Source organism: Barbus barbus (assembly GCF_936440315.1).
Source record: "Barbus barbus genome assembly, chromosome: 32".
NCBI lineage: Eukaryota > Metazoa > Chordata > Actinopteri > Cypriniformes > Cyprinidae > Barbus > Barbus barbus.
The window spans coordinates 28,245,536-28,259,240 of NC_136760.1; the positions used below are offsets into that span (position 1 = coordinate 28,245,536).

Here is a 13,705-nt window from a genome sequence, read left to right on the forward strand (position 1 = left end):
CCCTTGCTATGTGTACTGTGTTAATCTAACTGAGACTTGTCACAGCGCTTGTATATCATTGCTCTTTTGTTGGTTTTGATTGCTTCTATTGTCCTCGTTTGTAAGTCGCTTTGGATAAGAGCATCTGCTAAATGACTAAATATAAATGTAATTACTAATCTTATTATTTTTACTAATACCGTTAATATTTTAAGATAAATAAATAACAGTTAAAGTAGAGATATTAATACTGAATACTGATATAGTTTCCACTAATGAATCTGAAACTAAAGTGACGTCAGGAAGAGATGATGAGGATTATGAGCGGTTACCATGGAGACGCTGTCGGTCTGTCGGTCCAGGTAGCGCTGCTGGGTCTTCTTCAGTAGCTCCTCCCCTCCGCTGATTGACAGGAGGATGGCTTCAGTGAAACGGCCGTCGTTCAAGCACAGCTCCACCGCGGCCTCGAAGTTCCCCACCAACAGAGCCTGACTGATCAGACCGTCCGTATCTGCTTAACACAGCACTCCATTAACATCTGAACATCAATATCAGAACGTTATTCACATGCATGTCATTTGGAGACGCTCACCTGAGGATACGGAGATCTGGAAGGGCTCTCTGTCTTTCTCTTTCTTTGGTAGTTGACTAAAGAAATCAGCCGGAGACTCACGGCCGGACACACCGTCTGCAGCGCCGCCCGACTCATCTGCTCTCTGATTAGATGATTCAACACCAGATACAATAAAACATGAGATTTCTAGCATGCATGCATTGATTTAAAGCACAGCTGAAACACACCTGATCAGAGAGCGTCTGCATCTTCTCAGCCAGATCGTTCACATCTAAACCGTTCGGATGAAGGTTCCTTCCCAAACACACAGAGATCTGCAGAAATAGAGGTTAGAATTAGAGCTTCACTCAAAAAAATATTTTTTTTTCATTATGGGAGCTTAATACATCCAATGATTTTAATGAGGTGGGGTAAGATGTGTCACTGCCTTAATCTAGACATTGGCTTAATTTATCATGCATTTAGAACAAACTATCTCCTTATTATAGGAACAATTAAGTCAAAAGTGGCACAGTTTACCCCACTCTCCCCTAATATGATGACTACTGAATGAATCTGGATGTTCAGTGCAGTATTTTGATGCGATACCTTCTTCTGCAGCTCGTCTTTACTGAAGCCCAGCAGCCGCAGAAACTTCACACGCGGTTCATCTTCAAAATTCACCTGTTAAAACACCACAGAACAACGACTGAAACACTGCCACAGCGGAACAGTCATGCATTTCATCTGAAACTGATATATGCATCAGTGCTCAGAGCAAAAATGTGAAGTTTTGTGGCTTTTAGTATGAATAAAATGAACTATATTCTTTATTCCGGTATCTCAAACAGTATGGCACTTGCAACACCGTAGTCATGGATCGATTCCCAGGGAATGCATGAACTCATAAATCTTTTTAAGACATCATTCTGTCTGATTTTATGTCTAATTCAAATGCTCTCTTGAATCTGAAACAAAACAGAAATCGTAATATAGCATTCTTATAAGACTAGAAGCGGTTATTAACAACAGAGAAGCTTTAAGGACTGCCTGTGGTTTTAATCAAATAAATAAAAGTAGTGACAAATATCAAGAAATTAAGATAGTTATAAATATTAGTTTTGCTACAGTAAATAGTCATTTTTATTATTATATTTTTCTTTAAACTTTTTTATTTTACAGTGAAATATTACAATAGTATTATTAAGGTTTTCTTTAGTATTTTTAATATTTAATTTATAACAACAATAATAATTTGTATTCTTATTAATTATCATTATATTAGTTTTTGTAATTATACATTATTATTATTATTATTATTAATAACATACTGGCCAAAATGTGCAGCTCTACAAACAATTTTTTTTAAATCACATTTTAAAAATCATAATTTTTATCAGAAAAAACACAAATAGATTTCCAATCGTGCAGCCCTACTCAACATTATAAAACGCACTAAATCTGTATCTGAAATCGAGAATTGTATTAAATTTCTCAGAATTCATATCTTTTTTTTTTTTTACATTTTGCATCTCTAGTAAATGTATCCTGATTTAAGGATGTCTACTTATATTAAAAAACAAATATAGATACAAGATATTAAATGTATCCTGATTTAAGGATGTCTACTTATATTAAAAAACAAATATAGATACAAGATATTCATGTTTTGAAGTGCATGCAACATTTATTGCCATGACTTTATGAATTTAAGACTTCCGGCTCTGATTTAAGACTTTATAAGGCCTTCATAGCATGAATTAAGGCTTTTAAGACCTGCAGAAACCCTGAAACAATAATAGAATGTAGTGCACAACAGAGATTTAAGACACATGATTTTCATTAGCTTGAATGAAGCCAGGTTTTGTGGCATCTCATTTTGGGAAAGAAATGAAGAGTTGTAGTTTGGTGTGAATGTTTGTACCATGAGGAACCTCCAGATGTCTTGCTCGGCGTCAGACGGGGCGCTGCTGATCTTGCCGTGGCAGTAGCTGGTGAAGGATCCGGAGTGAAGAGTGGCCTGCAGCTCAGCCGCGCGCTGGAGGAACTCCGTCTCTGTGGTCACCTGACTCACATGCACCTGTCGAGGGATCGGCTGCTGCTGCGGAGCCACATTAGGGTTCTCAAACGTCACCAGCTTCCCTCCGAACTAGAGGAGACAGAAGCAACCACAGACTCACAGGAAGTTCATCACATAAAAGAAGCAGCATTTAATCTTTATTTAACCAGGCAAGTCATCAAGAACAGGTTCTTATTTTCAATAACATCCTGGCATGAGAATTAATATCTCCTGAAAGACATACAAACACACATTACAATACACAAGGCCCATAAAAATAAAATCTCAGTTAAAGCATGTACAGGTTGAGGTGAAAGCACTCACTAGTATTTTTGGTAACACTTATTCACCATTAACTACAACTTTTTACTCAATAAATTCCTAATTAATAGTTAGTAAGGTAGTTGTTAAGTTTAGGTATTGGGTAGGATTAGGGATGTAGAATAAGGTCGTGTAGAATAAGGCATTAATATGTGCTTAATTATTACTAATAAATGGCTAATATTTTAGTAATATGCATGCTAATAAGCAACTAGTTAAGAGACCCTAAAATAAAGTGTTACCATATATTTATTTTTAAATGCACAGACTAAAATATTTGTCTCTAGTTTTAATAGCTTTTGTAGCACATTCCAATCATTTGGGGCATTACAACCATTAATAGTTTAATCGCAACATATAATTATTGCAATTAATAGTGTTCACTAGTTTCTGTTTGATTACGTCTAATTTGTAACCAACTGCATGATTTGTTTACTGTAAATTTCTGCCATAGTCACCACTAATAACCTACTCCTAAATATAATGAAGAAACTTAAAATTTTCTGTAAAGCTGCTTTGCAACGATTTGTATCATGAAAAGCACTATACATATAAAATTGAATTGAAGTAGTTTTCTTTCTAGGGATAGTCAAGGAAATACAATTAGATGATCTAGTTGTATTAATATGAAGTTGTAGTCACTTTTAAAGATTTTCAGGTAATAAGCCTAGCATAACTTTGTAAATAAACATATACCAGTGAATTTCCCATCTTGCATGCAATGATGTCCAATTCAAATGATATGACGCAGCGCCTGAAAGTAGTCCCCAGTTAGGTAACTAGTTATGATACAGCTGGGAACTACTTTCAGGCGCTGCGTAATATCATTGCGCCTGCTGCACCCATGGTACGGCAGAAAAGTTCCTTGATTATTACGCCGGAATGAGAGTATAGTTCCTAGCCATAACGGCCTAGAAAATTGCAACTTTTCATTTTCCGTCGGTCTTAGTACGCGATGTAACTACAGAAGAGTCAAGCTTTAAATAGGAAAATTATCGAAACTCTTTGGTCATTTTTGATGACCAAATGCTAACGGTCTAATCCGATTTAATGATCTATGCTAAACTAAGCTAAAAGTGCTACCGCTAGACCCGGAGATCGGCTGAATGGATTCGAAAACTGTTTAACTCTAGGGGAGTTGTAAAATGAGCCTATTTCCAAAAAATGTGGAGTGTTCCTTTAACTTTCTTCTGAAGATTAGTTATGTGATTAGTAAAAGTTAAAGAGCAATTAAGCCAGATTCCGAGATATTTATATGAAGAAACTACTTAAATTTTTGTCCCATCCAAAGATGTCTTTATTACCTTGTTGTTTTTTTCCAAACCACATTACTCATTAAAAGCCTCTTGAATATTATTAAAACTGTCCTGTGTAAGTTTTAAAACTTCATCACATGACGATCCCACAGCATAAAGAATGGTATCATCCGCATAAAAGTGAATATAGGTTTTTTTGACTACAGATAACCGGAGAAATATTATTAATGTAAATTGAAAACAGGGTTGATGCTAACACAGAGCCCTGAGGAACACCTTTGTTAATAGTTATTGGTTCAGATAATTGTTGATAAATCTTTACATATTGGGATCTGTTGAATAAATAGTTAGAGAACCAAGATAAGGTTACATCTTGAAATATAACATACATCTCAACATCCCTAAAATACTCACAGCGAAAGATGCGCCTACAGGCCTCCGTACCCACTTGGGCGGCTTTTTTAGAGGAGGGATGATGGTGGTTTCAACTGTGGGCTGAGGAACCTGCAGAGGAGGAAGAGCCTGACCGGTTCCAAACGGGTCGTTGGTGTCGAACGAAGCTGAGATCTAAGGACAGAGAGAAACCAGTGGACCACAAACCATCAGGAGTCAGTGATGGGATCATCATTCCTCAAAGAAAAGCAGGTAATCATTATCTCACCTGATCCACTGTGCTGTGCTGCTGCTGCTGAAGACGTCCTCCCATCACAGAGTACACACTGATCCATCCATCAAATGATGCGGCCGACAGGAGGGCGGGGTTACGAGGACACCACTGCACATCAAAACACCACTGATTGGCTGTCGGCAGCTCGTAAATCACCTAAAACACAAGAGACGAGGCATGATGGTCAATACACGTGCAATGTGATCCAGAGACCCCACAAACAATGGATTTCTATGATTTTATTCATCCTGGTAATCAGTTGTTTGAGGAAATTATTTAAATTATTAAAGTTGTTTAATTATTAATACATTTTATTTATATAATCATAAATAAATAGGTGTTTACTCATGTAAAAATAATGGTTTTTAATATTATTCTATTTTATGATGCTATTTATTCTATCAAAAATAATAGCAATAATGTAATAATAATAGTAAAATGTATTGATTTTATTATATTCGGCACCAGTCGGCACTAAAATTTGAAAAATGTAAATTTCCCGCTAACATTTGAGCGCTATTGAGCCGATTCTTAAACAAGCGCTCAAGAGATATGACTGTGATTGATTCACGCTCTTCACTGAGCGTTCACACAGAAGCACACGGGAGTGTTTAAAAGCATAACAAAAATGTATTATTATCAATTTAACATCTTTAATTTAGCAACATTGGAACTGTGATCAGTTGTTTTATTTTTATTCACAGTGTCTGAAAATGAATCTTTGAAAACAGATTTAAAATATCAATCCAATAAAAAGGACACAGTAGAGACCCGTAACAGTAGAGCATGATGCTAGCAACATCAAAGTCATGGGTTCGATTCCCAGGGAATGCATGAAGTGATCATATGTATACTTTGAATGCAATATAAGTCACTTAGGATAGAAGCGTTTGACAAATGCAGAAATTCACAAAAGCAGCAGGTGTGACTGACGCACCTCTCCGGTGTTTGGGTTCCAGCACAGGATCCGATTGTCTTTGCCGCTGCTCAGCAGGAGCTCTGGATCGGCTTGACTCCAAGAGATGGAAAGAATCCCTCTGGAACATTGAAAAGAGTGTGCTTGTGGACACCTGAACTGAATGGCATCAGTTGAATCTGACAGGGTTTCTGTAAATCTCTACCTTGTGTGGCTTTCCAGGACTTTGAGAGGTGAGGTGGCAAACCGAAGGTCCCACATCTGTATGACCGGAAGTCTGTCGTCCTCAGACGCCAGAACCAGCTGAGTGGCCACATCTGGATGCCACAACATCCCCGAGCAGTGCATCTGACACACATCACACAGCAGGTGAAAAACATGCGTCTGATGTCATCTGCTGTCTTCAAGCGTTGATGGGTGTGTGCATGTTCTTACCCTGTTGCTGTGGTCACTGATTTTGATGATGGGCTCGTTCTTCCTCAGATCCCAGACGACAGCTTTCCCGCTGGGGTTTGCGGACGCAAGTATGTGCTGCACCTGACTGTTCCATGCCACCACGCTCACATCCTCCGCCGGCTAACACACGCACAAACACACGGACTGAGACTTCACACAAAACCCTCAAAAAACACTGTCGCAGAATTGTTTTTTTTAAGGTAATAACCCATTGTTTAGTCAGCTGAAAGAGGTTTTAAAGAAGAGGTTAATCAAAACCCAAACATTATAATAATAAAATACATATATTAATATTTAGGGACCTCATTTATAGAACGGATTTAACCCATTTAGCCAATCATTATAATTAGAGATGCACCGATTGCAATTTTCCCGGCCGATTCCGATTTTTTTGTAAGAGTGACCTGCCGATACCGATTTTCTTTCTAAAAACTATAATTGACAGCATATACAAAAAAAATCTATGATTTTTTAATGCAAAAAATTAATTTACATAAACTATTAAACATTACAATCCCCTCAATCTGGTCAAAGTTACAGATGTTCTCTCACTTAAAACAACTCTCAAAATAAAATGCTCTGTGACTAGACAAAAGGTAGAAATAACAATTAACTGAAATTGAGTTGCTGTATTATTTAACAAAACATGCCATTTCCCACTGTTTCTTAAAACAAAGGAAACAGAAGCTGCATCTGAAGTGGCATTAGATGCATTTACACAGACTGCTTGACGAAGCTGAGGAACCATAAATGCATTTACACTGCAAAATTTCGAATGCATAAAGATTTTTATAAGATTAATGTTTTAAATATGAAACCAAACCAGTAGGTGGCAGCAAATGTCTGTTTGAATGAGTGAGTCATTTAGTCCTTTATCCAACAGATTCGTTCAGAAAGGAGTTACTGAATCATTGACTCACTTGATTCGTTTTCTTCAGTGAAATTGAGCAAAAACAGTCAATATTGAGTCTAAAATGTAAGTGACTATTTTAACTTCTTGCTTATTGAACTACTATTGTATAAAATCCCACTGCAATCGTGTTGAAACATTTTGGTCGTGCAATGTTACGTACCTAAATCATATATTATTAATTTTTTTTATGCAGCTATAAGTTTCTGATTAATTAATTGGTAAAAGAGCTTTCATGTTTAAAGGTCCAATATACTGGAATAATTTACCTACTGATATTAGATCTATTACATCATTTAAGATTTTTAAGCAAACTTTGTTATCAAATTATAATTTATTATTATATATTTGTTATTGATATATATATATATAGGCTTATGTTGGGATGGGATTCACTGATCGGTATATTTTGTATTATGTTTTGTTTCATATTTGCTACTAGTTATTATTTTAATGTTGCTGTGCTTTTTTTCTTTTCTTTGTTTTCCTCCAATTAATGTTTGTGTTTTGTTGTTTGGTGTTGTTTATGGATGTAATGTTAATTTGTGTTTTGCCTTGTTTTTTTTGTTACTATATGTTGCGATTGTGATGCATTGTGGGACCCCCTGGAAAACGAGATGGTACATCTCAAGGGTTAATCCTAATAAATAAATTCAAAATATATTAAATGTATTATTTAGTTAACTCATAAATAGATATATACCCATTTAGCCAATCATTATAATATTAAAATATATCAAATGTAATATTTAGTTAACTCATATATAGACATATACCCATTTAGCCACCCATTATATTAAAATATTTCAATTTTAATATTTAGTGACCTCATACATTTCTATACCCATTTAACCAGTTCGGCAAAAACAAAAGCACGCAGATTACTATTAAAATGAAAACAGTAAACTCGAAACGTCACCTGCGTGATAGTCTGTTACAAAACGTTTTGTATTTTAGGAGCCTAAGTGTGCCGACTTTTTCTGTTTTCATTATACCCATTTAGCCATACATTATAATATTAAAATATACATATTTTAATATTTAATGACCTCATATATCTATATATACCATTTAAGCCATCTATTATAATATTAGAATATATTTATTTTTAATATTTAGTGACCCCATATATTTAGCCACCCATTATAATATTAAAACATTTTAACATTTTAAAATATAATGACCTATTTACACCAACTTAGACACCCATTATAATATTAAAATCTATAATAATTTTAATATTCAGTGACCTCATATATCCATTAAGACACCCATTATAATATTTAAAAATACACATTTTAATAATTAATGACCTCATATCTATATACAGCCAGTTAGACACAATTATAGTATTAAAATATATCAATGAATAAATATTTAGTGACCTCATACAGTATAGTTATCTATCTATCTATCTATCTATCTAAACCCATTTAGCCATAATTTATAATATTAAAGTAAACATTTGAATATTTAACAATTGCATATATCCATCTATATCCATTCAGACACCCATTCTAATATTAAAATATATACTTTTTTGTGGCATGCACAAGCATGCAGCTAAAACCACCAGAGAACCTGTGACTTTCCCACAAAACCCATCCAAAACATCCAAACACACTCTGCTCTGCAGATGAGCTTGTTTTTAGGTAGTAACCCATTGTTTAGTGAGCTGAATGGTAGAGAAGAGGTTAATCAAACCCCAAACCACAGCAAAACCACCACAAACCCTCACAAGAACCGACAAGCTTCCTCTTACCTCACAGAGCTGAAGAAACAGAGACAAATGCTGTCACTTTATGATGCTATGAACACTGACCAAACAATACAGAACATTTCAAAGAACAATCGAACAGAAGAAACGCTCCTACCTGTGACTTAGCGCCCGGCGTCATGGGATTACTGAAGTTGTTCAAGTCCCAGATGTATATTTCTGAATCGTTGGCTCCGGAGGCGATGAGATTGCTCTGATGTGGAGGAAACACACGTGTGTTTTAGGGATGGGCACTTTTGGGCAATTTCTCATTTCGATCATCGATAGGTTTCAGAAATGAATGAGTAACCAAGTACTCAGAGGGGGGGGGGGGGGGGGGGGGGGGGCATGGCGATAATGGAATGGAGATAATGAAAATATCTAAAGACTGTTATGCATAAAATAAAAATATGACATGAAAACCTGTCTATGAAAACATGAACGCATGATTAGAACACTGTTAGATTATGATTATGATGGAGCAATGTTATTAAAAAAGAAGCATAAGCTGCCTGGGGTAAAGCTGAATAGTGACTTTATGCCAATAAACTGAAGCCTGTTCTATGACACATCCTATGATATTAATCACATAACATAGACGTAACACAACTTGTATCTGAGCCATACGAAGTACAAAAACAATTTTAATTGAAGTATGCCTACTGTTGAACAAATATGATGAAAAAAGCACTGCTGCATTTTTATAGCATCAGTGTTTTAAAAAGAAATACCATCTAAAAGCAATATGACCGTCTCAAATAACTCTGTCAATATCAGGTATTGCCTTTGAGCAAGAAACTAAACACTGATGATATGCAGCATGTTAATATCCCAAGGCATCCTATTTTAGATTAATTAGATATGTATGTAGCTAACCCAGACATCACTAGGTGACTTCCAAGCCATGCATCTCTCTCTTCTCACGTTTATATTTTGGACCGCAAGCTGTGGCAAGCTAAACAATCAGAGCTCAGGGTGCCGCCCAAAGTGATGCTATAACCAATCAGATCCCCCACCCCCCACAATCATCGTTTTCATGATCGATCATCGCTGTCACGGTACTCAATCGCTGTTGCACATCCCTAGTGTGTTTGTAAAAGCACCAGATGGATCTAAAGCGAGAGTCCGAGCTCTACCTGGAAGCGGTTGTAGTCGAGCGCGTGCACAGGGCCTGTGTGTTTGTTGGACTGTCCGATCACGGCGTCCTCTCCCGCGGTGAGGATGGAGTCGGGGCTGAAGACGGTCACCGTTCCGTTCTCACTGCCACCGATGAGCCGCCCCGACGAGCCCTTCACGTCCATATCAAACGCCGTCCAGATCAGACTGTGAAACCTGACAAACACACACTGAGATCAACACAAACACCAACAACACCTCACACACACACACACACACGTTTCAACTCATGTCTGATTATTTTCAGCTACAATTATTGCACAAATCTCATGTTCTTTAAATGTGATAAAAAATCTAATTATCTATCATAATACTAACATTAGCAGTGCTTTGTGCACCACTAGCTCCTCTAACTTTATTTAGGCAAAATCTGCAACTTTGACACCTTTTATGTACTTTTAAGGTAAAATACCCATTTATATATATTAAAATATACATTTTAATAATTAGTGACCTCATATCCATCTAAACCATTTAGCCACCCATTATATTATATAATATTTAATGACTCATATTTATTTATACCCATTTAGACACCCGATATATACATTTATATATTTATATACTAGTGCCGTCAAATGATTAATCGCATCCAAAATAAAAGTTTTTGTTTACGTAAGATATGTGTGTGTGTGTGTGTGTACTGTGTTTATTTATTATGTATATATAAATACACACACATATAGTATATATTTAAGACAAATATGTTACATTTATATATTAAATATATTTATAAATTATATAAATGTTTTTAGATTGCAATGTTAATAAAATGTTAGAATGTAATGTGATTTTAACCCTTTTTTAACACAATATAGGCCTATGCATATGGTTACATTCACTTTGTTTAATCCAAATACAAAAGCCTATAAATACAGAGATATATACCGTATAACGCAAATCAGACAAAATGATATGAATTTTTGCTCAGCCCTAATATATACACACACACACCAGGGTTATATATTATAGTTAATCAAATAAATGTATTGTAATATATAAACAAACAAATAAATATTGTGTGCGCATATATATGTGCAAAATTTCTCATTTTAATTTGGTGTACTACAAAAACTAAGAATAAAACAAATGAAAATGAATAAAATCTGTATAGAGATATATGGCGAACTGTATGAATATATGGTGAAATTTACCCCTGCAGTGATTCTGACAATTGCATGAACTAATAACCCGAGAGAAAAAGGGAAATCCTATTTTTGTGTCAATTTGTAAACTGATAACAAACTGATACACTTCAGTGAGAGTGAAGTGTCAGAAACATGTTCACACGCATGTTTGTGTGTCCGATCACACAGAACTCACTCCCGCAGGGTGAGGACACACCTGACACAAGAACTGATGCGACACACCTGACACTAAAGCTGCTGTTCAACCAGTATTTCTGCTATTCTGTCACTGCTGGGGGAAACGCTATTAATATAAAGATAAATTCACCTTCGAGGAAGAGACATCACCAAACTGCTGTAACTCCATCACTTCATGTCAAAACAAAGTAGAAGTTTTTGAATATTTTCTGTATAGTTCAGTGTGGAGAGAGATAGTAATAAACATTCCCAACACACCCAGTCATGATTCAGACAATCACTTCAGAAATACCTTCAGACGAGGACACTAACTTGTGTGTGTGTGCATTTGTTCACTACTCACTGCTGTGTGTGTGCACTTGGATGGGTTAAACGCAGAGCACCAATTTCGAGTATGGGTCACCATACTTGACAATACGTCACGACTTTACTTTTTTTTTTACTTTACTAACTCAACCAGATTTCTACATATTCTGAATGTGTATCAATGCAAAAGTCATGGGCACAATGCTAGAATGTAAGGTTCATTTGCATGTTCAGTTTAAATTTACATAAAACACTTTTAACATTCAGTAAGTTTTTTTCTTCTGTGAAAGACACAAAATTACAAGAGATTTCTATTTAAAAAAAAAAAAGCTGTTCTTTTGAACTTTCTATTCATCTGTAAATCCTAAAAAATAAAATGTATCACGATTTCCACAAAAATATTGTGCAGCACAACTGTGTTCAACATTGATAATAATCAGAAATGTTTGTTGAGCAGTAAATCAGTATATTATTATGATTTCTGAAGATCATGTGACACTGAAGACTGGAGTAATGATGCTGGAAATACAGCTGCGCATCACAGAAATAAATTATATTTTAACACATATTCACATAGAAAACTGCTAGTTTAAATTCCAATAATATTTCACAATTTTATAGCATTTTTGGTCAAATAAATGCAGAAAGAGAGACTTCAAAATCATAAAACATCTTGCAAACCCTTGACTGGTATGCTGTATAACACATCATACGGCAGCAGTACTGACCTGCTGGAAGTGGGCAGAGTTCCTCTGAGCTTCATGTCCATGGATGTATCAGCGAAATCAATCTCAAAGATCTCCAGAGCGGCGCTGGTGTTGAAGGACGCGTCCAGCTGCTGCGCTGCCGTCCCTGCAGATACACCGGTGAGGAACACCAGATCACTCAGCATATCCATACAACAACTACAAACTGACAGGTGACCACAGCTTACCTAAGGCCAGGTACGCGGGATGCTTGGTCGCTGGACTCCATGCCTGTGTCGCCGTCCTAAGTATCTCCTTCACCCTCATCTTCCTCACAAATCCTGAAGAGACAAGACCATGATGAGATATCATTCATCTGCATTAACAACATCAGATCAGCCTAAAGAACATTTACACTTGCTAATACTAATACATTCCCACTATAGTCTGGAGAGAAATCAGGAAATAGCAGCATGTATGCGTCTCAGACAACAGTTATATATAGTATCAGATTCATTTATCATCCTCTTAAACTGTGTGTAATAAATGTCTTGTGGAGCCAATATTGAGCATGAATGTATGTTTATAATCACAGTTGTTTATTCCTGATCATCTGCTGTTAGCGTTAGCATTAACCTGCTGCTCACTGTCTGCGCTCCAAACACACGGATGAGATCGCGATCACACACAATCTAACATCACAACCTCGAGTTAACCCGAAAACCGTCCGATTACAGTAAGTGTTGTGTGTGTACTTACGGTTGTTTATGATTATTAGTCTCGTTTGTGTGTTGAAGAGAGTTTAGCGGCGCTCCTCGCGCGTCACTCATGGGAAATGTAGTCCGGGGCGGAATAGTAGTCCAGTACGGCAGCCGGCGAGGTACAGTGTTTATTACTGCCAATCTGCTCGACGCGATTTATATTTCTACTAATGCCAAAATCGCTTCAATAAAAATTTTAATTCAATTAAGTCAACAGTGCCCATATAAATTTTCAAAACGCCAGGTACAGACAAATTATAATGATTATTGTTATTGTTTAACACTTAATACTGTTCTTAATAAATGCATTTTATTTAGAACTTTTAGTTCAAAGACTGACTACTGATATCCCATCTGATGTAAAAAGATAATAAAACTATTTATATATATATATATATATATAATCTGAAATAAATGCATGTAACTATCACGTATCTGAACAATGGACACTGAACTTACATGAAACAACAGATCTCCTCTGTTTCAAATGTTTTTTTATTTTTTATATTATAAATTAATAATTATGCTTCACGTAATGAAATGCTGATGACAGTCTCATTTGAATGAAAGATAAGAAA

At 35.9% G+C, this 13,705-nt stretch overlaps 2 protein-coding genes across 3 annotated transcripts in view; one reads left to right on the plus strand and one right to left on the minus strand.

Moving 5' to 3' along the window:
* The window catches only part of LOC306852532 (protein transport protein Sec31A-like), a 33,112-nt gene extending 19,892 nt beyond the window's left edge, over positions 1-13,220 (minus strand). Inside the window, exons 1-15 of one of the 2 annotated variants that reach the window (XM_079389436.1) lie at positions 13,126-13,220; positions 12,615-12,707; positions 12,409-12,532; positions 10,010-10,205; positions 8,992-9,087; positions 6,187-6,327; positions 5,957-6,099; positions 5,773-5,872; positions 4,830-4,991; positions 4,583-4,735; positions 2,457-2,681; positions 1,142-1,216; positions 781-867; positions 572-695; positions 312-490 (exon numbers count right to left, since the gene is read on the minus strand). In XM_079389436.1, the coding sequence (XP_079245562.1) occupies positions 312-490; positions 572-695; positions 781-867; positions 1,142-1,216; positions 2,457-2,681; positions 4,583-4,735; positions 4,830-4,991; positions 5,773-5,872; positions 5,957-6,099; positions 6,187-6,327; positions 8,992-9,087; positions 10,010-10,205; positions 12,409-12,532; positions 12,615-12,693 (1,884 nt within the window). In that variant the 5' untranslated portion in view covers positions 12,694-12,707; positions 13,126-13,220. The remainder of the gene's footprint in view (positions 1-311; positions 491-571; positions 696-780; positions 868-1,141; positions 1,217-2,456; positions 2,682-4,582; positions 4,736-4,829; positions 4,992-5,772; positions 5,873-5,956; positions 6,100-6,186; positions 6,328-8,991; positions 9,088-10,009; positions 10,206-12,408; positions 12,533-12,614; positions 12,708-13,125) is intronic. The other variant, XM_079389435.1, reaches the window with a different exon arrangement.
* LOC306851923 (alpha-actinin-2) overlaps positions 1-13,705 on the plus strand; it is a 349,741-nt gene that overhangs the window by 193,770 nt on the left and 142,266 nt on the right. The window lies entirely within an intron of this gene.